The 26687-nt window shown below is 37.7% G+C and overlaps 1 protein-coding gene across 5 annotated transcripts in view; it reads left to right on the top strand.

Moving 5' to 3' along the window:
* Positions 1–26687, top strand: part of ARHGAP24 (Rho GTPase activating protein 24) — a 516933-nt gene that overhangs the window by 474624 nt on the left and 15622 nt on the right. For all 5 annotated transcript variants that reach the window (XM_037030752.1, XM_037030769.1, XM_037030761.1 and 2 more), the window contains 3 exons: positions 9621–9753; positions 15130–15203; positions 17493–17614. In XM_037030752.1, coding sequence (XP_036886647.1) covers positions 9621–9753; positions 15130–15203; positions 17493–17614 — 329 coding nt within the window. The remainder of the gene's footprint in view (positions 1–9620; positions 9754–15129; positions 15204–17492; positions 17615–26687) is intronic.

Raw genomic sequence — 26687 nt, 5'->3', positions numbered from 1 at the left:
GCCTTCTCCTGAAGCAGTTATAAATAAATGCAGTGAAGGTCTGCTGGCACTGAGGAGAGAATGAATCCGACATGTAGAAACAGTGAAGGAAAGCCTGGATTGGTTTTCTTCATACCATAGAACTTATTGGATATGTACTTTAAAAATTCTACAGAGAACTACACGTGTGTGTATATGTATGTATATATACACTATATGCATACACATACATATAGTATATTTGTATAGTTCATACGTGTGTGGTATGTGTAATGTATGTACATAACTACATGCCTGTGTATACATGTGTGTATACATGTACATGTGTGTGTGTGAATAAATAAAAAGGGAAACTAAAAAACAGAGTTGGGAATAATGGTGGAAAGAAAGGGAAGAGTCGTCAAGGAACATGTATAAAGGACACATGGTGGGAGGTGGAGTGGGTGGGGTGGGGGGAAGTGGTGGTGGGAAAGTGGAGACAACTGTACTTGAACTAAAAAAAGAGAGAGAGAGAAAAAATTGTGTATCTATTCTCACATGTTTAAACTTCCATCATCTTCAAAATACTCTCCATTTGATGCAATACACCTACTGAGATGTTTTTTTCACTGCTCAAAACAGTTTTTGAACTTGTCAATTTTGATGCCTTTTACGTCTTCTGCCATTTTTGTTTCATTTCTTCCACATCAGCAAAATGTTTCCTGTTGAGGACTTTTTTTCATCTGGGGAAACAAAGAGAAGTTGCTTGGGGTGGGATCAAGTGAATGAGGAGGGGAGGGCATGGGGGTCATGCTGTTTAGGGTCAAAAATTCCTGAATACTCAGCAAGGCGTAGGTAGGTCTGTCATAAATAACCCTTCGTGAAATGGACAAATGTGTTGAAAGAATCTTTCAAGGAAATTCACTGAGGCCAAATGCAGCCCCTCATAGCAATGCCAGCTGGCACACTGACACAGATGGAGTCCTAGAACACTCACCTAGCATGGAAAACCTGTACCACAAAGGGACTGCCCACCAGAAAATAATTCCAGTGTTCTGGGGTCCCCATATATATCTGGGTTTCTGGGGGTCTCCCATATATACACCTCATATATGTGTGTGTGTGTGTGTGCACATATATGTATATAGTTTGTAGACATACAGACATATACAGTAGAATCTCTGTAGTTGGCAGACAGGCTGTCTGTAATCTCTCTGTCATTGGTGAATTTCAAATCCTTATGTTAATGCTTACTCTAAGTAATTATATACATTAATAATATGAATAGGATCTTAATTTAATAGGAAAATCTATGTGGCTTCATTGGCTTCAGAGATAATTTGAATAGGAGGAATGTATGGAGTTTTTTATAACTAGGCTCTTAAGAGTGGAAAACATTAATGTCATTTATAGTATAACAATGTATTGTGTGCATTTGAATGTTACTTTAAGTTAAATTTGAATATAGAATTGGACCTTGGGTCCAAAATCACTGGACTTAGAGGATGTAATAACTAACTTTAATAGCCATGTTGATTAATTTTATAACTGACAACACTGAAGGTTTTAGTTTTTTTGTTGTTGCTGCATGTGTATTCAATATGCACAAGGCTGCCTGTTAAAAGAGTTACACTGACGTAACCTTGTTTTGAGGAAACTGTCCTGCATACTCTACATCAAGCTCTCTAGGTGTCTCAATCCCACCAGCTTTTTGTCTCTAATGAAAGCACCTTGGTACGATAATGAAGAAAGTCAGATCTTATTTTTATTGTTTGGCCTTAGATAGATTAAAGTATGGCTATTTATAAACTGAATCAATGCTCTCCAACATACCAACCCAAACTGACTAAATGATAACAACTGTAATGACTAGTCTATAAAGTAAGTATATGTGTTTCTGTATAATGTATATTTACCTATATGTTAAATATTTGCCTTTTGTGTTAAAATACGGTATTCAACAGCTATATCTCAAGGCACTTTCCTTGTCATTTACATTTTTTTACAGATGATAAACACCTATATGGGCATGCTCAGAGGGCATGGGTGGGGAGACAGGCTTGCACCAAAGAGACCAACCAATATGCTGCTATGTTAATAGAAGTGAGTGATATACACTTGAACTCGAGCAGTGTCAATGAGAGTGTTGATGAGGGAGTGTATTCCAGAAGTATTACGTCAGAAAATATAGTGTCCAGTCATTAGTATTTTTAAAAACTTTCCAGGTGATTTTAGTGGGCAGCTCAGTATGAGAATCACTAATCACTGATACATTTAGTGTCTCGGAACAGCAAAATTTAGGTTGACTTCTAGGTTTCCTGCTTGTTTGTATGAATGCTGATATCACTCACAGTTGATCATGGTAAAGGAAGAACAATTGTAAGTTTTTATTGTTTTCCAGCTTTGTTTACAGTTCAAAGTGTGTAGAACATCTAAGAATTCAATGGAAAGGATTGATGTAGAGGGGTATACTTTGTAGTCATTATAGAAAAGTGATAGTTGAACTCGGGGGTTTGTTCAGGGGTGTGTGCGGAGAGTCCAAGGTGCACCCAGAGCCAGCAGAGGAAGAAAAGCTCAGGAGCTGACTGGGAAGGGCTGAGGACCAGAAAAGAATGCAAAGAGTGGAAGAGAAAGGCAAGTGTGGCTTTAAAAAAAACAATGAAATGAGAGATTCACCCACGGGAAATAATTGTCAGCAGTAGGAAATAGACAAATATCCATGATTTTTTTTTTTCGGTTTGGGACTGTAGCTACTTTCTTTGAGAGATTTATTATTTGTAATCACAAATCTTGTATGCTCAAAGTAATCTCTTCCTACAGATGCACAATAGGGTATTTTGTTACTTTAACTAACTTATGTACATGCAAGTGTGTGTATATGTGTGTGTGAATGCACATGCTCATGTGTATGGTATGTTGAGTTACATATGAAAGCAAGTATGTTTATGTAATTAATAGTACAGTAAAGGAGAATTCTGTGCACACATACATCTGCAATCCTAAGTCACTCTAGAAATAGGAAAGACAAGGTCGCTGAGACAGTTGGGTTTAAGCATGAACAGCATTCCCCTCACCTATATTTCATTTGGTAGCATCAGAGAGATAAGTATATAACTGCTTGGCTCCAACGAATGGTAGAGTGGCTATAATCGAGTTTGTTACTATTGCATATTGGAACTGCTTCCTTTGGTTGGAAGTTTTCCAAATGCATGTTTTATTTTAGTGTGTCTTGACCTTGATAGCACATAACAATCACTTGAGCTTTTTAAAAATCCCAATGCCCAGACTTCAGCCCAAACCATCATATATAAGAATAAATAGGACCTAATCATCAGTGTTTTGGAGAAATTTTGCATACAACCAGGATTTAGAATCAATTTCTTCCATATTGATTAGTCTACCTGATAATATTTCTATAAACCCACTGTATCTGAAAGCATGTTTCTGTCTTTCTGCTAACATTTCATTAGCTAATAATCTAATAGTATATTCATGGTTTTAAAGGTAAAAATCACCAAATGCAGATTGGGGAGCTGTATGAGTCTCTTGGGCTGCCATAACAAAATATCATGAACTCGATGACTTCAACAGCAGAAATGTATTTTCTCACAGTTCTGGAGAATGGACTGAGATGAGGGTGCCAGAGTGACTGGGTTCTGGTTAGGGTGTCCTTCCTGGCTTGTAGATGCCCCCCTTCTCAGCAATGTCCTCACAAAACCTTTCATTGTAGGGGGTAGGAAGGGTAGGGAGCAAGCTCTCTAGTGCCTTTTCTTTTTTTAATATATCTTATTGCTTATGCTATTACAGTTCTCCCATTTCCCCCGTTATTCCCCTGTATCCTACAACCCCTCCCCCCACCTTCTCCCCGCACCCCCCGCCCCTGCTTAGTTCATGTCCACAGATTATACATATAAGTTCATTGGCTCTACATTTCCTATACTATTCTTAACTTCCCCCTGTCTATTTTGTACCTACTATTCATGCTTCTTATTCCTTTTACCTTTTCCCCAATTCTGACCCTCCCCATCTCTGCTGATACTCCTCTGTGTGGTCTCCATTTCTGTGGTTCTGTTCTTGTTCTAGTTGTTTGCTTAGTTTGTTTTTGGTCTTTTAGGTTCAGTTGTTGATAGTTGTGAGTTTGTTGTAATTTTACTGCTCATAGTTTTTGATCTACTTCTTTTCCTTAGATAAGTCCCTTTAGTGTTTCATATAATAAAGGATCAGTGATGATGAAGTCCTTTAACTTGACCTTATCTGGGAAGCAATTTATCTGCCCTTTCATTATAAATGATAGCTTTGTGGGGTAGGGTAATCTTGAACATAGGTCCTTGGCTTTCATGACATAGAATACTTCCTTCCAGCCCCTTCTTGCCTGCAAGGTTTCTTTTGAGAAATCAGCTGATAGTCTCATGGGAACCCCTTTGTGGATAACTGTCTCCTCTTCTCTTGCTGAGTTTAAGTTTCCTTATCTTTAATCTTGGCTAATGTAATTATGACGTGCCTTGGTGTGTGCTTCCTTGGGTCCAACTTCTTTGGGACTCTCTGAGCTTCTTGGACTTCCTAGAAGTCTATTTCCTTTGCCAGATTGGGGAAGTTCTCCTTCACTATCTTTTCAAATAAGTTTCCCATTTTGTGCTCTTCCTTTTCTCCTTCTGGCACCCCTGTGATTCAGATGTTGGAACATTTAAAGTTGTCTTGGAGGTTCCTAAGCCTGTACTTATTTTTTTTGAATTCTTGTTTCTTCATTCTTTTCTGACTGAATGTTTATTTCTTTCTTCTGCTCCAAACCATTGATTTGAGCCCCAGTATCCTTACCATCACTGTTGGTTCCCTGTGCATTTTCTTTTAATTCACTTTTCATAGCCTTCACTTTTCCCTCTATTTTATGACCATTTCTGTGAGCATCATGATTCCCAGTATTTTGAACTGTGCATCTGATAGGTTGTCTATCTCTTCATTGCTTAGTTGTGTTTTTTTCTGGAGCTTTGATCTCTTCATTTGGGCTACTTTTCTCTTCATTTCTCTTTCATTTGGGCCACTGTTTTTAGTCTTAGCATGCCTGCTACACAGTAAGGAATGGAGCCTTGGGTATTCACTAGCGCGGGGCAACCCAACTTGCCATGCTATGGTGCTGTATGTGGGGGAGGGGTATGAGAGGAAACAGTGCCACTTGCTCAGCTCTCTGCCAGCTTTCAGTCACTTCATCTGCTACCCACAAGCAAATTGGGCCCTTCTAGTGCTGATTCCCCAGTGGGTGGTTTCATGTACATTCTGGGACCCTGTGGGTCTCCTCAACAAATTCTCCTGTGAGGCTGGGAGTTTCTCCTGCTGCACCAACCCCCATAGGTTTTTTTTTAGGCAGAGGTTTTGAGGCCTTATTTCCTAGCACTCAAACCTGTGTTGCATGGTCTGTCTCACTCCCTAGTTGTTCCTCCTGGTTTATCCTCACACAAATGTGGGAGTACCCGGTCCACAAGTCACTGCCTTGCCATGAGTCCTCTCAGCCCTGGCTGCCTATCTCTGCCCCTCCTACTGGTCTGGATGAATGTTTCTTCTTTAACACCTTGGTTGTTGGACTTCCATACAGTTTGATTTTCTGGCAGTTCTGTGTTTTGTTTTGTTTTGTTTTTTAATTTGTTGTTGTCCTCCTTTTGGTTGTGTGCAAAGAAGCCCAGTATATCTACCTAAGCCTCCATCTTGGCCAGAAGTTTCTAGTGTCTCTTCTTATAAGGGCACTAGTCCCATTAAATTGGGGTCCCACCCTCATGACCTAATCTAACTCTAATTACTTTTTCAAGGCCCCATCTCCAAACACCATCACATCAGAGGCTAAGGCATCAACACATGAATTTGGTGAAGGACAATTCAGTCCATTACAGGAGTCATTGTGCAGTTCTGTACCATTGTTACTTTTAAACCATAAAACTTGTTTGAGACAATCACTGACTCATTGTAGTCCAGGACTGTGCCTGGAGGTGAAACTGTGTTTGAGTGCTGTGTACAATTCAGTGGTGACACTTCAGTTATAGCACAGTAGGCCGTGACAGTTTAACTCTACTCAAGTTTCAGTGACAACAAGTATACCAGCTTTGATAGATACAAACAAAAATAAGTTTGAACAGGACCGGGCTGTTTTTTAGACATTTTATTTAGTTTGGAACTATTTCCTCCCTTTGCTTTTTTATGGCTTGGTAAACTTGGTAGGTAGAGCAGTGTATTGTTTTAGGACACTTTGCCGGTAGTCTTCATCTTGGTAGTGCTGCTAGGTGTTTTCAGCCTCACAGATATTCTCCATGGAGCTCTAGGAATATGGCATTGTCTTTTCTGAATTCCAGGTGAACTGTAGGTTATCTCACTGTGTGTGTTGCAAATGAGTTCATAGTACCTTTAACTTTCTGTGTGGGTGCATTGGAAATTCATTCTATTCAGTTAAATCAACAAATTATATGGTGTTCTGGGCTTAGTATCCAGAGTGAAAATTCCCATGATACTTTTGAGGCGTAAAAGTTTCGAGACCTTTACTGTGTAGTATTATCCTTGTAATTACTATGGCATTTGAACTTATCTGTGTATGTCAGTGTGTTTATCACAGAAGGTGGGGCAGGTTTAGAGGATGCGCAGGGAAGGATTGTCTCCAGATTCCTTAATCCCAGTTCAGATCAGTAAAATGCCTGCACTGTACAGGGATTACAAATAGTGCAGGTCATATTGGGGAAGTATAAAATATTCTTAAAATCACTCACCTGGCAAGAACTTAGCAGCTGGAATAAATAGAGAATGCTATGAAGTTGAACAAATGAGAAATGGCATGGAAACATGTTGGTAATGGGTTAGAGATATAAACCCAAGAGGGGAAAAAAATATCTGTGCTGTTCATCTCTGTTTCACCCAGTGTGTGGCATGAGGTAATGTACACCATAAAAGTCTATAAACTATTTGGCGAGGTAATGATTTCTAGAACAATCCCAGAATGACCAAAGGAAGACCTCTGAGAATATAAAATTAGGGCAATCATAGAAAGTGTCATGGAAGCCTCCCTTTAAGTTTAATGAAAGCACAGCAGAATTCTGAAACCCAAATACAAAGTAAGGAGTAAACAAAACACATATGTTGACCAACTGAGGGACATGTGCCACACAGCATCTCTGGCCTGATGGCTCCTTCACTCAGGATCCCTGAGCCTGTCTTTGCCTCCTTGCTGTCACTGAATAGAATGTACATGATTATTTATCTTAATTTCTCAAATCATTGTACAACCAAGTGAGTGAAAGAGACCTGAGGTTTGTATAATGATTTTACTAAAAGAGTGTTACTTAAAAAAAAAACAAAACATATGTCAGTAATTAGCCAAAAAGAACTTTATATATGTGCAATTTCCTGTTCAAGTACCATAAATAGGGTTAATAACTGAACCTACTCAGTGAGCCTCTGGGAAGGCCTGATGCCCACACAGATGTGTGTGGGTGGGTGCCATTGCCGTCGGTATTGCTGTTACTAACCAGGTTCAGGATTTTAACTGCACATGCACACCAGTGTTTGCCATAATGCAGTCACTTCCCTTCACCTTGAGGAAGATTGAGATATATTTCTCCAGGGCAAAGACAGCATGGTCCCCTAGGCACATTAGGCAATTAACACACAATTGCAGTTAAAATAACAGAAATGCTCTTGTAGGGTCTGTCTTAATTCATTAATTGTATTCTATTTATAATTAAAAAATAGTGTTTTCTCTTACAACTCTAAACTGATAGACAATATAGCAGTCACCTTAATTGGTATTTACCTAATTGGGTGTGTAGATTAGCAAGTATTAATTAGGCAAAGCAATGGGTTTTCAGTAAGAGGAGTCAAGCTGGAGTTAGATGCAGAAGGTTACAGTTTTGCACAGTGGATATACTAAGTAATTTTTAGAGAAACTCCAGACTACTTATCGCAGTCTTATAGGCAACATACTGGCAATGGGGCAGATGCACCATGAGGCTCTTGAGGTAAATCAGAACCAGCAAGTATGGAGTCTGTCCAGAAGTGATTGTCTTATTCCATTCAATGGGAGAGGACAAAGCCAAAAATGAGAATGCTAGGAAAACTTAGAAGTCTCCTTTTCTAAGAAATAATCTAAGCTTAATAAAGCCCCCCTCCCCAAGTTTAATAACTTTTGATATCAAAAATATATATATTTGGTCATTTTTCTTCATTGTTTCTATATAACAGCATGTGGATATATATGGGCACTGTAAAGCTAAAAAGCTAATGTAACATATCACTCTTGGGAAGGGATAGTATAATCATCCCAGTCCACATCTCTTACCTTGATTTATATATAGCTCAAATAGTTCTATTCTTGTAAAATTACTGCAACTTTACTGCTAAGAATATTGCTGGTGGATGAAGAATGATTCTGCAGCCTTTTTCCTTCACAATTTTCACCTCATCTCCATTAGTCTAACTTAGCAATTGCACCATCTAGCGTTCATATGTCCTCAATACTATATCTCCACTTCATTAGAAGCAAAATAATACAGGAAGTAACAAACAAGTTACCTTAAAAACAGGGGAAAGTCAATGTAATGAATAGTCCAATATTCAAATACTAACACATATTTCTTCTTAAATATATATATTTTATTTATTATTGTCTCATTTATTGTTTTTATTTCATAAATATTTTTCTATACTCTATGTGGTCATATAAATTATACATAATATACTCAATATATTGAAATTATACTTATTTTACAGTTACTTTTATATCCCTCTATGTACCTACCTATAACTTAGCAAAATTGTCATTGACTTTAAATGCAACACAATTCAATGCAGTCATGGATTAGAGTGGGTTGGATTCTAGTGGATTCAAAGATGGAAATAGTTTATTTGAATACTTGATTGAACTGCATATCCTTCCCAGATTTTGGTTTTGTTACTACCGATGATTACACCTTCTCATGTCAGGGTTCTTTACAAATTAGCATTAAGAACCACAGAAGGGCTTATATATGCATGAAGTAGAGTGGTTTGTCAGGAAAAAAATAGTATTTTTCTTATCTTACCATCCAGGCTTTTTTATGTCTATCTTTTAAGAAAATAAATTGTGGAAAGGATTTTTAGGAATTAATGAGCTTGGTCACAGTTTTCAAGATGTCCTGGAGGTATGATTTTTCTTTTCTTTTCTAGCCTTTGAGATGACATCTGTATTGTCTACCAGTTTAGAATTTTAAGAGAAAAATGCTTATTTAATTATGAAAAGAATAAAATTAATTGGTTAAAACAGGTCCTATCAGATCAACTCTATTACTTTAAGATTTGCAAAATGATTGCCAACATGCCTACTCTAACTTACCCCCATGGAGGACCTCAGTCTTACCCTGTCAAATCCTGAGGTAGGGATCTGCTGTAAGTCTCGGGGTCTTTGATGGTTTGCCTGCCACTCACATCTCATCTGGACCCTCTATGAGATCTGGTCTCTCTAGTCTTTTGTCAGCTCCTGAAAGACAGGATCTCCCGCCCACTTTGGACTCTGTTTACTGGCTTTGCATTAATCAGGAAGACCTCCTTCCTGATTATATTATATATATAATCAAATATAATCAAATATAGAAAAAAATAAACAAAATGCCACCAGGTTCAGTCCAAAGACGGTTTTCACACTTCTGTCTCCACAGCAACACAGATGTGCACACGGTGGCGTCACTTCTCAAACTGTACCTCCGAGAACTCCCAGAGCCGGTCATTCCCTATGCGAAGTATGAAGACTTTCTGTCATGTGCCAAACTGCTCAGCAAGGAAGAGGAAGCAGTAAGTCTATGCATTTATTTCTATGAAAGCTTTCGTTTGAGGGTTTTGTCAGTGTTCTTTGTCTTTAATTTGTAAGCTTTCCTTTGCCTGTCCTTGGATCATTTTCCACTATTCCGTGTGTGGACATCACACACATTTAGACTTGATACACACAACCCAGGTCCCATTTTTAATCCTTTCTCTTATTAAAAAAAAAGTGGCTGATTAAGTGAAATTAGCACTCCTGGCCATTATGCTCCCCTACAAGGTTAATTGCAGTGCCAAGTGCTCTATGAACAAAGTAAATGACTTACTTCATATTTCCTATTTCATTGCATGCCTCTTAAGGCACCTCAACAATGACACCTAAGAAATCATTCCTACAGCCTATTTTTCAGAATTATGCAACCATCACCAAAATCTAATTTTAGAATGGTTAGCACATTTTATCACTTCATATAAGCCTCATACATGTTTTCCATGCCTCTCATTCCCCAGCTCTTGTCAACTACTAATCGACTTTCTATCTTTACAAATTTTCTATTCTGGATATTTCATGTAAATGGCATCATTCAATACATTGTCTTTTGTGACTAGTTTCTTTCACCGTTTTCAAGATTTATCCACACTGTACCACATATCAGTACTTTGTTTCTTTTATTTGTAAATAATATTTCATTTCTTATCCATTCATCATTTGCAGAACATGTGTCTTGTTTCTACTGTTTGGCTGTTACTAACAGTGCTGCTACAAACATGTGTTTTCATTTCTCTTGGGTACATATTTAGGAGGTAGAATTGGGCCATATGTAACATTGTTTTCAAAGGCTTCACCATTTAAAATTCCAGTGTCTGCAGGTCCCAATTTCTCTACACTTTGCCAACACTCATTATCTCTCTTTTTCATCATGGCCATCCTAGTGTGTGTAAAGTGGTGTGTCACTGTGGTATGAGTTGCAGTTCCCTGATGGCTGATTTTAAATGTCTTTTCATGTACTTAATTGGCTATGGGTGTATTTTCTTGGGAGAAACATCATATTCAGAGCATTTCCCAACTTCAGTTGGGTTATTTCTTTTATTATTAAGTTGTAAGAGTTCTTTGTTTACTAGGTCTGTCCAGAAGGTATCTAGGCATACACTAAATAGATATTTATTGAAGAAGATATAAGATACAAGAAATATTGTACATAAGACAATAATATCTTAGTTCCCTTTAAAGTAGGCACCTTGGGACCTCACACAGTTCTTCCAATCTCCATCAGCTGCTCCATCATATTTTCCTGAATCTTATTGATTGATTGAAATCTCTTCCCTTTCAAAGGTGATTTTAGTTTTGGGAAAAGCCATAAGTCACACGGTGCCAACTCTGGGCTATAAAAGGACTGAGTCATCTGTGTGATTTGATGTTTTGCCAGAAAATTCTGCCCAAGACATGATGCACGAGTGGGCACATTGTCCGGATGAAGCTGCCAATCACCAGTTGCCCATAGTGCAGCCTTCTAAATTATCTGAATAGTTTCTGTGGAGAAATGTTCAAGCTTAACACAAAATTTGATGCACATTCATTGCTCTGCTAGCTCAGTCATTTTGAATGTGACAGCCACATGGTACACATGTTTACTCAGCAGCATCTACCACCCTAACTGACTAATACAGTCAGGTCGTCATTGTTCACACATGTGCATTCCAGTCCACACTCCCTGGCTGCCAGGTTACACTGATGCCATTCAAACTATTCTCATTATATTAACAATGGCTGGACTCTTCCAGACTTTGTAATTTAGATACAAATACCTTATTAGGTATATGATTTGAAAATAATTTCTCCCATTCCATGGTTTGTCTTTATTTTCTTGACAGCTGTCCTTTGAAGTACAAGAGTTTTAATTTTAATAGAGTTTATTTTATTTTTCTGTTGTCACTTGTTCTTTTACTCATATATCTAAGAAGACTTTGTTCAACCCAAGGTCACCAAAATTTACACCCATATTTTCTTTTTTTTAAAATATATATTATTGATTATGCTATTATAGTTGTCCTATTTTCCTCCTTTATTACCCCTCCACCCTGCACACCCTCTCCCACCCACATTCCTCCCCTTTAGTTCATGTCCATTTGTCATAGTTCTTTAGCTTCTACATTTCCCATACTATTCTTGCCCTCCCCCTGTCTATATTCTACCTACTGTCTATGCTACTTATTCTCTGTACCTTTTCCCTGTCTTTCCCCTCCCACTCCCCTGTTGCTAACCCTCCCTGTGATCTCCATTTCTGTGATCCTGTTCCTGTTCTAGTTGTTTGCTTAGTGTGTTTTTGTTTTTGTTTTAGGTGCAGTTGTTAATGATTGTGTTTGCTGTCATTTTACTGTACATCTTTTTTATCTTCTTTTTCTTAGGTAACTCCCTTTAAGATTTCATATAATAAGGGCTTGGTGATGATGAACTCCTTTAACTTGATCTTATCTGAGAAGCACTTTATCTGCCCTTCCATTCTAAATGAAAGCTTTGCTGGATAGAGCAATCTTGGATGTAGGTCCTTGCCTTTCATGACTTGGAATACTTCTTTCCAGCCCCTTCTCACCTGCAAGGCCTCTTTTGAGAAATAAGCTGAATGTCTGATGAGAACTCCTTTGTAGGTGACTGTCCCCTTATCTCTTGCTGCTTCTAGGATTCTCTCCTTAATTTTAATCTTGGCTAATCTAATGATGATGTGCCTTGGTGTGCTCCTTCTTGGGTCCAACTTCTTTGGGAGTCTCTGAGCTTCCTGGACTTCCTGGAAGTCTGTTTCCTTTGCCAGACTGGGGAAGTTCTCCTTTATTATTTGTTCAAATAAGTTTTCCACTCGTGGCTGTTTCTTTTCCCCTTATGGTACCCCTATAATTCAGATGTTGGAACATTTAAAGATGTCATGGAGGTTCCTAAGCCTCTCCTCATTTTTTGAATTCTTGTTTCTTTATTCTTTTCTGTTTGGTTGTTTCTTTCTTCCTCTGGTCCACTCCATTGATTTCAGTCNCTGTCCCCTTACCTCTTGCTGCTTCTAGGATTCTCTCCTTAATTTTAATCTTGGCTAATCTAATGATGATGTGCCTTGGTGTGTTCCTTCTTGGGTCCAACTTCTTTGGGAGTCCTGAGCTTCCTGGACTTCCTGGAAGTCTGTTTCCTTTGCCAGAATGGGGAAATTTGCCTTTATTATTTGTTCAAATAACTTTTCCACTTGTTGCTCTTCCTCTTATTCTTCTGGTACCCCTATAATTCAGATGTTGGAACATTTAAAGATGTCCTCGATGTTCCTAAGCCTCTCCTCATTTTTTGAATTCTTGTTTCTTTATTCTTTTCTGTTTGGTTGTTTCTTTCTTCCTCTGGTCCACTCCATTGATTTCAGTCCTAGTTTTCTTCTCATTACTATTGGTTCCCTGTACATTTTCCTTTATTTCACTTAGGGTAGCCTTTACTCTTTCATCTAATTTTTTAACGAAATTCAACCAATTCTGTGAGCATCCTGATCACCAGTGCTTTGAACTATGCATCGGATAGGTTGGCTATCTCTTCATTGCTTAGTTGTATTTGTTCTGGAGCTTTGATCCATTCTTCTGTTTGGGCCAATTTTTTTTTTGTCTTGATGAGCCTACAGTGAGGGGCAGAGCCTCAGGTTTTCATGAGGGCAGGGCAACCCAGTGGCTTGGTTCTGGCCACTGTATGTGGGGCAGAGGTCAGAGGGGGAACAATGGCATTCGTTCTGCTCCTGTTGGATTTCAGTCCCTTTCACCGCTTCCCACAAGCAAACTGAGCCCTTCTGGTGCTGGTTCCTGGGTGGGTGGGCTTATGTACAATCTAGGACCCTGTGGGTCTCTCCTGTGATGCTGAGTCTCTTCAGGCTCGTCAACCCCCACAGGTGTTTTCAATCAGTGTTTTGAGGCTTTATTTTCCTGAGCTGGAGCCCTGCATTGCACAGTCTGTCTTGCTCCCCAGTTTCACTTGGTTTATCTGTGCGCAAATGTGTGACCACCAGGTCCAACAGCCGCCTTGCATGCCTCACTGGGTCTGCCTACTGCCACACTGTGCCCAGGGTCTGCCAGCCACCACCTGCATGTTCACGGTCCGTCAGCTGCTATTGCCTTTCACTCCCCGGGGCTGCAAACCACTGCTTCTTTTTGCTGGGACCCCTCTCCTCCCACTGCCTGACTCCAGTCCTCCTACCGGTCTGGATGAATGTGTCTATTTTAACTCATTGGTTGTCAGACTTCCATACAGTTCAATTTTCTGTCAGTTCTGGGGTTTTTTTGTTTCTAAATTGTTGTTGTCCTTATTTTGGTTGTGCAGGGAGGTGCAGTGTGTCTACCTATGCCTCCATCTTAGCTGGACATCCTTACCCCCATATTTTCTAATGAGACTTTTATACCTTCAGCTTTTACATTTAGATATATGCTCCATTTTCAGTTAATTTTGCTTATGATATAAAGAAAGGGTCTAATATCATTCTCTGAAATGTCGATATCCAGGTGTCTCACCACCATTTGTTGAAGAGACTATTCTTGTCCTATTGGATTTTCTAGGCACTCTTATAAAAATTGCTGCCTGTTTATCATGTAAGCTTGTCTNTTGTTGTTGTCCTTATTTTGGTTGTGCAGGGAGGTGCAGTGTGTCTACCTATGCCTCCATCTTAGCTGGACATACTTACCCCCATATTTTCTAATGAGACTTTTATACCTTCAGCTTTTACATTTAGATATAAGCTCCATTTTCAGTTAATTTTGCTTATGATATAAAGAAAGGGTCTAATATCATTCTCTGAAATGTCGATATCCAGGTGTCTCACCACCATTTGTTGAAGAGACTATTCTTGTCCTATTGGATTTTCTAGGCACTCTTATAAAAATTGCTGCCTGTTTATCATGTAAGCTTGTCTGCGGCTGCATTTGCACTACAACTGAAGAGCTGAAGAGTTGAGTCAGAGACCATATGTACTAAAAAGCTTAAGATACTTACTATGCGGCCCATTACAAGAACAAATCAGATTACATTATCTACTAGCTTTTCTGGGACCATTTATATTTTAGAGGAAGTTCTACAGTGAGACAGAACAATGCATTGAATCCCTTTGTAAAATTTCCAGAGGGATCAGGCTTTCCAACCCTTCATTCCATCCCAGATAATGTGTCCTGGACATAGCCAACCCTGAGAGACTTATGTATCTGCACACGTGTGTCTGTGTTTTGGTCATGCTGAAAATAGGAAGGACCCTCACTATATCAAGGTTGCTTTCTTCCCCCTAGATAACCCTATTATAAGTGAGACTGTCTTCCATTTTCAGGCAAACATGAACAAATGTTTAAGCTATTTAAAGGGCTTCACTTAAATTTGTTTCTCCACATATTTATTCTCTTCTTCTTTATACTCAGGGTGTTAAGGAATTAGCAAAGCAGGTGAAGAGTTTGCCAGTGGTCAATTATAACCTCCTCAAGTATATTTGCAGGTAAGAACTGTCCTAGACAAGACAAGACTATATTTGTCTGACTAAATTAGTCTGACACTAATTTATGTTAGACAGTGAATAATACCATTTTACTGCTCCAAGCTCAGTGTTGGCCTTATAAAATTAAGAGGTTCGACAGCAACCTCAAAGGTATTGTTAAGCACTAAAATTACATGATTTTGTAATTAGTTATTTCTGAAGTTTCTCTTAGCTCTAAATATTAAAGCTATATTGCTTGCTCTTCAGTCAAAGTTGCTTGTACATGTACTGTGTACTATTGTTTGAGATAAGGAGCACACTTCTGGGCATGAGAAATGTTTGCATGGGAGTCCAGTTTGACTACTGACCACTTATGTGTCCTTAGGAAATTTCTAAGTCTTGTTGAATCTAAGAGTCTTGAATGAGTAAAATGGTAGTAAAAGCACACATCTCATACAGTTGTTTAAAAAGTTAAATTATACTTTAATTAATCAATTTGTATGTAGTAAGTACTCACTAAATATTATTCTCTTTCCATTCCTCTCCCACAGCAAGACTCATTGAAAAGACAGCTGTAATTCAATTCCATTAGAAAAATAGCTGCCTGGTAAAGCTCTCTCTCAGTGACCATTTTCAACTTAAAACCTAGGATGGGAGGTGCCATGTCTGTGCTCCTGTTTAAAAAAACCAAATGTAAAATTGAAACATGTTAAATTTAAATAAAAAGAATGATGATTAACACAATCACAGAGTATCTTAAGTGACAGTTTCCCAGTTCATTTCAAAATAAATGTCAAATTTTTTATTCTGAACAGTACATCATTTACATATGCTTTACGTGTTGTGATTAGATAAAATGTTCAGCAGACTAGGAACTATGGAGCTTAAAACTACTGTGAAATACTATGGAGTTCATGTCCACTGTCACCGACTTGGAATTCTAAAACCTCCTGCTCTAAGTTTTTATGTTTCAAAAGCAAGCAATATCTTAGGTACCAGAATTGAAAAAAACAAAAAATAGTTTCACCGATATCATAAACGTATCAACATGCAAGGCTCTTATCCTAAGATTTGGAACTAATTCAAGCTACTGTACCAGATAATAACATGGTTAAATTCTCTTTAAGTGAAAGAGGAAAAGGCTTGTTTGAGAACTTTATTGTAAGTCTTTATCTTCACAATGGAAAAAGTCTTGAAACATTTAAGCAGACTTTTAATTCCAGCTCTTTCAAATAAGAAATGGTAATTTCACTTTTTGTCCTTTAATTTTTCTATAGTTTAGTCTGTATAACAGGAATGAACATGTGAAAATAGGCACCTTTATGCAAAGTCATGGTGTCATAATTAAGAGCACCAACTCTAGTGTCAGGCCACCTGAGTTCAAATCTCAGCTCTTCCACTAATTAACTCTGTGTCCTTGGAAAAGATTTTTAACCTCTTAGTGCCTGATGTACCTTATCTGTGAAATGGAGATAATAATAGTATTTACTTCACAGAGACACCTTGAGAATTTACTGTTAGCAAAATGACTGACACAGAATAAAATATATTAAATGACACATTAATAAGTTAATATTTATTTTTTACCATTTCTTTTTTGTCTCATCAGTACAGTCAGTACAGTCAAAGCTATGAAATAACAGAAGCTCTTGTAAAAATGAAGAAGGGTTAGGGAATGAAAAAAATACTGAAAGATTACTAAAACAATCTCTCCAGCTACAATCATTCAGGGAAAGGGCTATTTCATGCCTCTTATTCTTTAGCACCTAATAAATTGAAACCGTTTGTGCTTGTAATTTTTCATATCAGTAGAACTGAGGTTTTAATTTAAACCATGTTTGATCTCATTTTTTAACAAACTGTAAATTGAGAGCTCATGAACTACTCCATAAAGAGGGCTGATTCTTCCCATCTGAAATAGGGACTGTACCAAATGATCTTATTTATAATTCTCAACTTGAATATACATATTTAACACTTCATTGGAGGATTAGAAGGAAATTCATATTCTTCAATCTCAAGTCATGTTAATATTTTCCAAGCACTTGTTTTTTGTGGCTGACAGAGTAAACCAAGTCAAGCCAGGCCAGAGATGGTACCTGGTATCATCCCTCACATTTGATTCTTAATAATTCGCTATATATATTGACTCCACATTTAATTGTTTGAATTTCCACATTTAATTGTTTGAATTACCTACATAATCATTGCTTATCATATTTCACTTTATAAATACTTCCTAATGACTCATTTTATTCCATTGATAAATTTGATCTCATTGTGTTTGGTTCCCATGCTTACACCCAACAGATTCTTGGATGAAGTACAGTCCTATTCTGGAGTTAACAAAATGAGTGTGCAGAACTTGGCCACTGTCTTTGGCCCTAACATCTTGCGCCCCAAAGTGGAAGATCCTTTGACCATCATGGAGGGTAAGTAAGTGATTATCTTATACCCTCATCAAAAAACAATCACTGTCTCCTGATTGGCCTGAACCTATTGAATAAACTAGGGAAATACGTGAACCCATGGTAAGTCCATTTATTGACTCAAAATTTTCTAATGAAAAAAATCGTCTCTTTGGGAGTCAGGCTTTTTTGTTTTTAGTTTACTAAACATAATAATTTAATAAATGATTCCTCAGTAACTTTACAATAATAAAAGGAACTTCTGTAAGTCATCTGTAAAATATTAAGCGAGAACTAGAAAATTCCAGTTCACTTTTTGAGTAATATGTTTTTCAAAAAATTCATAACTTACTATTATAATATAATATATTTTAATTAATTTTGGTTTTATTCATTTGATTTCAAGAGGTAGGGAAATATGATCCTCTGTAAGACAATGTTGCTTATTTACCCGTGGGTTGAAATATGAAGAAATTCTTACTTTCTAGATTACCATATGCCTAGAATTCTTCTCCACAGTGAACTGCTACCTCTGCTTATTTCTATCAGGCCTCACCACTGGGGCACCTTTCTTCCCCATGGTCATTAATGGCACCATTGTTTTCAGCAAATCAGACTGATTGAATATTTAAGAATTTAATAGAGAAGAGGGAAGGAGAGAGAATAATTATTTTCTATTTTTTTCTTTGTTGATTTAGTCTAGAACAAAATACCTCCTCATAATGTTCCTTTCTTGACAATTATAATATTTTCATTCCTCTGTAACATGAGAGAGAGAGAGAAAACTTTTAAGTGTTATCAGTTCAGCTTAGTTTATTTTGTCAAATATCGAATTCAAAGTAAATTGAACATCGGATATTTTTGCAGTAAAATAGTTGGTCCAGAAAACTTACTTTCTACCTGCTGTCTAAAAACCTTTTCTTATTATGGAATAAAATATATAGAATAAATACCATACAGAAAACTATCACACACACAAATTCTCTTAATAAGTATTATCAGGTAAACACTTTAGAAAGCACCGTAAGGTCAAGAAACAAAACTCCTAGGCATCCGGAAAGCTCTGCCTTGTGAGCTGTCCCACCATCTTACTACCCAGATGCTTATGGCAGCAATTTCCTTGCATATCTTTGTAGTTTTATCAACAATATGGGCTTTCCTCAACATTCTGTTTACCCTTTACTATTCTTTTACTCGATATATTAAGTCTATTTTAATAACAGGATCCTTACAATTTATGTTGAAAAATTACAGCAGGTTATCCTACCTGTAGAGTTTCCCACAGCCTGCACCCTGCTGATTGCATATTCCTAATGCACTTTGGGTTGCTCTCTGCCCTCTATTTTCTAAAAATTAGGACCTTGATCAGATCCATGTCTGATACTCTCCGCAGGCTATTCTCTATGTTATATATAACATCTGGTTTTCTCTATTTTGTGTGACCTTGGTATAATTCTTAAAACTGTTAATTCACTGGATGTCGAAATGGTGATATCCTAATTCAATGACTTTTTCCAATTTTTAAAATTGTGGTAAATATACCAAACATAAAATTTACCATCTTGACCACTTTAGATGTATAATTCAGTGGTATTAAGTATGTGCATATTGCTATGCCGATGCTATTACCATTCATCTCTAAAAGTATTCTCATCTGTAAAACAGAAGCTCTGTATCCATTAAACAGAACTCTTCTCCTCCCTCCCCCAATGGTATAGCCTCACAAGTTCATTCCATGTACTCTGTCTCTGAATTTTATTTCTTTAAATACTTCCCATAACTAGAATCACACAGTATTTGTCTTTTAGTGACTGAATTATTTTACTTAGCATAATGTCCTCAATGCTCATCCATGTAGTAGCATTATAATTTTTTTAACTTAGTAATTGGGACATTTTTATTTCAAAAGAAAAACTATCTTCCTTAACTGCTACTTACTAACCCAGTGGTAATTTTCATAAATAAAAGGCAGGATAAATGCTTCTTCGGTCTTTCCCTTTATTTATTAGTTTCTAAATAATGAAACAGATTATTTTTAATTCAGTTTATTGGGATGACATTGGTTAACAAACCCATACAGGTTCCAAGTGTGCAACTCAAGAAAACATCATTTGCACACTGCATCGCATGCCCACTGCCCAAAGTAAAGTGTCTTTCTGTCCCTCTTTGTCCCCCCTTTGTCCTCTTCCACCTCCCCCTATGCCCCTTTCCATCTGGCTATCAACATACTGTTGCCTGTGTCTATGTGTAATATATATGTAATAGACATATATAAAATATATAATATATAAATATATATTTTATATTTTGCTTAATCCCTTCAGCTTTCTTCACACAGTGCTCGAACCCCTCCTTTCTGACAGCTGTCAGATGTTCTTTATCTCTGTGCTTCTGTTTCAATTTCCTGTGTTTAATTGTTTCATTTGTTGTTGCTTCTTAATATTCTAACAGTGACTTCTCCCCCTCCTCCTCCTTTTACTTCTTCCTATTATAACTAGTATTATTAACACTATTTTAAAACTATAATCATGAACTCATGTATTTAAACCTATTTCATGGGTCAATGCATTGTACTCATTGGCCTTTGTAATTATTTGTAATTGTTTTCCATCTTTTGCTGGTTGGAAGCCCCTTCAAGTTGCCTTCTGAGTCCTTCTGACACTATGTTAGTAGTTCGGTGTGGCTTCCTTTCCCCTTAGTGCTCCAGGACTTTTCAGGCTCATATGTTTCCTGCCTCAAACCTGTAATCAACTGCTTTCCAAAGAGTTTAATTTCCAAAAAGGTTTTAGTGGGCGATGGTATTTCAAGACCAAAACAGTGATCCTCATTGCTACTGATTTGGTCATTGTTTCTAGGCCACTTAGTGGACAGAGTGCTGGTAGATATAAATTCATACCCACAGACATACTTATTATATGCATAATATATATACACACAATATAGTAAAGACAAACTGCCTCAAAAGTTCACACTATACTTCCATTTCAAAATCATGACTATAGCATTTTTATTTATTCTTTTCTCTGCTATAGTTTTTTCTCCTTTCTTCTAAATATGAGTCCTAGTTTTTAAAAACAGTGGAAATAACAAACGTAAAATATCTGATAATCATTTCCTGAACTGCTCATCATACACACATATATCCAAATAACAATATCAGTACTACTAACACCACTATAATTATTGCAAACATTCAAACATGTTTTATATGAAGGGTCATCAAGGAACATGTATGAAGGGCACATGGACAAAGCCAAAGGGGTAGTAGGATCAAAGGTGGGAGGTGGGGATGGGTTGGGCGGGGGGAGTGATGGTGGGAAAATGGAGACAACTGTACTTGAACAATAATACAAACAGAGAAAAAAAACAAAGAAAAGAAAAACAATGAAAACATGAAATGAAAATCTTCTAATTCTCCTTTTATTTTTTATATTTGTACTATATACTATATAGTTCCTTCCTTTTAGTTCTTATCTAGTCTTAGTTCCATAGGTAACTATGCATTTAATGATCATCACTGGTGCTTCATGTTGCCTTCCTAACCTAGCAGTTCTTAAAATGTGGTCCAGGGGTACCTGGGGGCCCCTAAGATGCCTTCAGGAAGTCCCCAAGTTCAAATGTGTCTTCATAATAATACTAAGGTGTTATACTGAGATGTTTTTCACCCTTTCACTATGTCAACATTTGCACCAGTGGTGAAAAAGCAATGTTAGGTAAAAAAAATCCTGGCATCTTAACATGAACCCAGGCAGTGGTCCCAAACCCCACTAGCCTCATCACATGTCTCACTGCCATGCACTGGCAACAGAAAAAGTGACGATTTTACTCAAGAATGTTTTTTTTTTTTGGTTTGTTTGTTTTTAATTTTTATTTATTTATCTTTAGAGGGGAAGGGAAGGAGAAAGGGAGAAAAATATCAATGTATGGTTGCCTCTCATGAGTCCCCTGCTGAGAACTGGCCTGCAACCCAAGCATGTGCCCTGACTGGGAATCGAACTGCAATCATGTGGTTCACAGGCCCACACTCAATCCACTGAGCTACACCAGACAGGGCTACTCAAGCATGGTTTTGTTGCACAATAAAAAATATTAACCGTACTAAATCTCCACCCTTGGGGCCACACCTTTTTAACATTTTGGTGGAGAGATCAGCTGTGTATATCAAACACTTCTTCCACGCAGTGTTTTAAATGTAATACAATAATTAGTTCAAGGAAATGCATTAGTGGGAGTATTTGAATTGAAAGCTATACAAACTGCTTTTTGTATGTTTATTTGAAAGACCAATGGACAAACTACAGTTATTCAGAGGTAAGCATTTGCAGACAGGTTTTCAAAAACAAACTAGGTTAGCCTTTTACTTTAAGAAAACCACTAGCAGAATTTGTTGTCATTGACAAAATTTGAACTTTTAAGTAAAAAACTTCTATCTAACACTTTGAGCTTGACAGCTTCTTAATATTTAACCACTTTTCTGGTGAGATTGATTTGATATGAAAACAATTAAATGTCATCGGTACTCTGGAATTAAAGATACCAGGAGGTGGAGGATCTGCATCACGCAGTGAGTTTTTCAGACACACGTGGTCATAAGCCAGGTGCATGTAAAACATCTGCCCGTGTCCAGATTAGCTTCTCTGCCTCACACAGCCACACCCTCTGGGTTTCCTATCCTACTACAGAACAGGGCGGCTTGCTTTCCAGAATGTACTGGTTACAATCCTTGGCTTTAATTAACCTCCATTTACTTTATCCCTGTTGTCCTAATCCAGCTGCGTTTAGACTCCGCCCCCAAGTTTGCCTTGCATGTGTGGCCCTGCCTTGAAGGCAGCTTTGGCTGCTCAGTGTCATGTGCTCAGAGAGGCTGGATGACTCTAGCTTCTTCAGACTTGTCTACAGATTGCCTCTGTTGGATTAGACACGTTCCCTCGCAATCCCACGAGCTGTTTTTAAATTAGCTATTTGCATTTTGCAGTGAATACCTATACCTTGGGGATTTTCCGTTCTCAGGGCCCATTATTGCCTCCTCCTACTTCCTCCCACACAGCCCTCATCACATGCCTTGTGACCATGGGGGTGCCTGTAGCAATTTCTTTTTGGAAGTTTGGGAGGACACCTTGTCACCTAGTTTTATTGTGAATATTGTCCATGAGTTGGGATTTGCTAACTAGTTCCTCTATTTTTATGTGGGAATTTATGTGGGGAGTTTCAGTACTATGCTCCTATAGTATTTAATACCATCTTTCTAGAAGTCAGTGGATTTTTTTGGTCTTTTTGTTTTAAGTTTAATTGTTGCTGTTTTAGAAGACATTCTTTAAAAGTTACATAGTCTACCCTCCCTCTGCCCACTGCCAATATTGTCACCAGAAGGAAGCAAAGCTGATCTGGAAAGAAGCAGGACCCAGAACGCGGTGTCTGCTCGGGCACTGAAGAGCGCTGCTTCCACAGGGCTCTTTGGCCTCTCTTTCTCCCTAACAAACCTGACACCCAGTAAGAGAAGTAATTTTCTCTGAAAACAGTGATAATATGTGCAAGTAGTAAGTGTACAAGTAGACAAATAGACTTTTTTGAAGTAGGGAGAAATGGAGCAGCAAAGTAATTTCATTTGCTGTTTTAATTTATTTGGACCATGGAAGGTCTCAGTTCCGTGGTGCATCCATGGAACCGAACACTACTAAGCAGTGAAAAGAGTGAACTTCCTATGCCTGCAACAACATGGACAGATGCTGAAAGTGTTATGCTAAGTAAACATGCCTAGACACGAAGACCTCATACTGCACACTTCCATTGATATGAAAATCCAGAAAAGGAAAAACTTAGTGACGAAAAGCAGATCAGTGGTGGCCATAGATGGGAGGTGGGAGTAAGGCTTGGCTGCTCAGGTACATGAGGGAGTTTTCTGTTGTGATAATGTGGTGTTTCTAGGACTGTCATTTGTGATAAATCACTATGTATCTTACACATACCTGCACATATGCAAAATGACATGTAAAGGCTATTCTGTGCAAAAAAATAAAAATTCGAAACTACACTTTATACACTGCTGCCATGTATAAGTACTTATACCAAATATAATCTATAAATGTGTACATAAGTGTTCTTTAAAGTTTCTGTGGACTTTTAAAGGAAAATTGAATTTTTATCCAATGCTTATGAAGAAAAAATGCCTAAAATAGTATTTACATTTAACCTGTGTAAAATTGTGTGCATGGGGAAATTGCTGGGTCATATGGCACAGGGAGTGCTATTCCCTAATCTGCTTGGACCTGTCACAACACAGTGGTGATTATAGCCACTCTGCCCACATTATTTGTGTTTCCTGTTTCTCATTAACATTCTACGGAAGAGAATGGCAGAAATGAGGAAATAAAAATAAGTGCATATAACGACACACACTTTATCGTAACTACCAAGCGAGTCTGTCCCAAATGGCCATAAAAATTGAAAGTCCCTTTACAAGAAACTGTTGCCATTTATTACCCTGGACACTAGATAAGGGCAAAGCTTCCCAGGATGGAAGAGTTCTAAATCTCTCGGACGCTGACACTCACTCTATAATTGTGGCAGGTACATTTTGGCATTGCTCTTCACAGGCTCATCATGGAGACCTTGGGGATGTCACTTTTCAAGTAATTAAATGCCGCACACAGTTCATGGCTGTGATGGGAAGCAGTGATTCTTCAAATGTTAAAGCTCCATTTTCCACGAGTTCCAGGCAGTCATATATAAGAGAGGCGGCTAACATTTAAAACTATGTCTGTCTTAAGGGCAAATAGTAAAATAGAACTAAGTAGACATGTCTTTAAACACATTACGTGATGGTGATGGTGTTGACAGCCTTTTTAGCAATACCAAAATCTTTTCATCAGATTCATTGCTCCATGCATTGAAAACAGGATGGCATTCAGAGATTACTCAAGGAGGAAAGATGGCTATATAATATCATTCATTTCATTCAGCCTTTTTTCTTCAACAGATTCAATAGATTTTTGTCTTGTATTGTGTTTCTTATATAGAATAAATGTCAAGTTTACTTAATACTAGAGTTTAAATCCAACAGCTAACATATAGTAGGACAAGAACATGACATGAAGGAAGAAAACAGGCCCTTCAATTTCACCTTGGTCTCATCATCCATGTGGCCCTGAGCGAAAGTGCAGCCTCTCTGAACCTCAGTTTTCTCATGGGGAAAAAATGTTAAATGCTATCTCGGTCTTTTCAAGACCTAACTTAGAAGATATAAGTGAAACCTTTCCCTGTAACACAGTGTTTCTCAAACTCAAGTGCAAATTCTGATTTCAGAGGCCTGCAGTGGGTCCTGAGAGCTTCCAGGTGACACCAGGGCCACTGTCCTGTTACAGCTGTTGTTGTCCGGGAGCTGGTTAGAAGTATAAAATTTTGTGTCCCACCCAACACTTACATTTTGACAGAGTCGCCAGGTAATTTGTATAAATATTAATGTTTAAGCAACATTGATTTAGCATTAGACCTGAAACATGGGAGATTTTTATCTTAAATATAAGTTTTGAATCATCACAGAAGATGTGTGCAGGATATAGATAGACGTAACGCATTTTTTCCTGTTCAAAACCTGATGTGAGTTACATTCAGAGCCAAATCTTGCCTAGGTTCTGCTTTAAGCTGAAGCGTGAAGCTTGCCCTCTGGACAGCCACCGAATAGCAGCTGTTTCAGTAGAAACCTGCACTGTCAACAGCTCCTGTTGTCCTCTTCCTCACCAAATCTCATGTTCTAAGCATCTTATGGAGAAACCACACTTAGTAACATGTACATTGTTTCCCTACATGTATTTCTTCAAAGGTTACTCTTATGAGCTTTTATTCATGCAATGTAAACTGAGTTAACACAACAAATTAATACAGTTCAAGCCAAAGTAAAGATGATTGATATTTGCATTAGCCTGTGCTGGGTCATTGTGGGTACATGAATACAATTAATACTTAAAAAGATTGTTAGGGAAATTAGGTCCCCCAAGTTAGAAAACTAGTTTAGAAGCTGAGTTAATGGTGTCAGCCAGTTTTAAGGGATTAGAGCCCATACTGTAAGTCAGTGAGGAATATGTAAATATATATTTTGAGATTTCCACTAATATGCCATTAATCTGATAAGCCCATTAATTTTAAAATAAATTACTTTTTTTGATAATAGGTCAACTTTTCTATCCATTTTGTCCAAATGATTATTACTGTCTGAAACTTGTATTGATTTCTAATTCATACTTTACAGTGCATAGTAAAATATGAGGGCCAAGTGGGAACCATGACTATTTTCATCTGTGTAAAGGAATTGTATTCTTTCTTGAAGGTCTTCTCTTTCTTTAAAATGCCCTGAAGTTTGGAGTTCCTTATAGAACAGATTTACTAATGACAAATTCTCTCTCCTTCTCTCTCTCTTTGTTTGTTTTTATGTTTGTCAGGAATGTCTGTATTCCTTCTCCATTTTTGAAGCATGGGTTTGCTGGATGTAGAGTTCTTGTATTTTGAAAGAAATACTTAATGGTATTTCTTTCAACATTTTGAATATTTCATATTCAAAATATGTGATGATCTTACTGAGGATCCTTATACACGAGTTGCTTCTTTCTTGGGCTTTCAAGGTTCTGTCTTTGTTTTTGCTTTAAGAAAGTTGAATGATGGTAGTTCTAGGTGTGGGATCCTTTTGCATCTCCCTTGCTTGCAACTTGCGGAGCTTCTTGAATATATAGATTCTGGTTTTTCTTCAAATTGGTATGATCCCGGCAACTATTTCTTTTTTTAAAATTTTATTTATTTATTTTTTAGATTTTATTTATTTTTAGAAGGGAAGGGAAAGAGAGAGGGAGAGAAATATCAATGTATGGTTGCTTTTCATGTGTCCCCAGCTGGGAACTGGCCCCTGCTGGTGACTGGCTTCCAACCCAGGCATGTGCCCTGCCTGGGAATTGAACCACGATCCTTTGGTTTGCAGGGCCGCGCTCAATCCACTGAGCTACACCAGCCAGGGCTCCCAGAAACTATTTCTTAAAATATTCATTCTATTCAATTCTCTTTTACTCTCCTTCCTGAGACTATCATTTTTGTATGTGCTGACATACTTAAT

The sequence above is a fragment of the Sturnira hondurensis genome, unplaced genomic scaffold (genome assembly GCF_014824575.4).
Source record: "Sturnira hondurensis isolate 20B ecotype Veracruz unplaced genomic scaffold, ASM1482457v3 Scaffold0001721, whole genome shotgun sequence".
Taxonomy (NCBI): domain Eukaryota; kingdom Metazoa; phylum Chordata; class Mammalia; order Chiroptera; family Phyllostomidae; genus Sturnira; species Sturnira hondurensis.
This window is presented reverse-complemented; position numbering and strand designations above follow the sequence as displayed.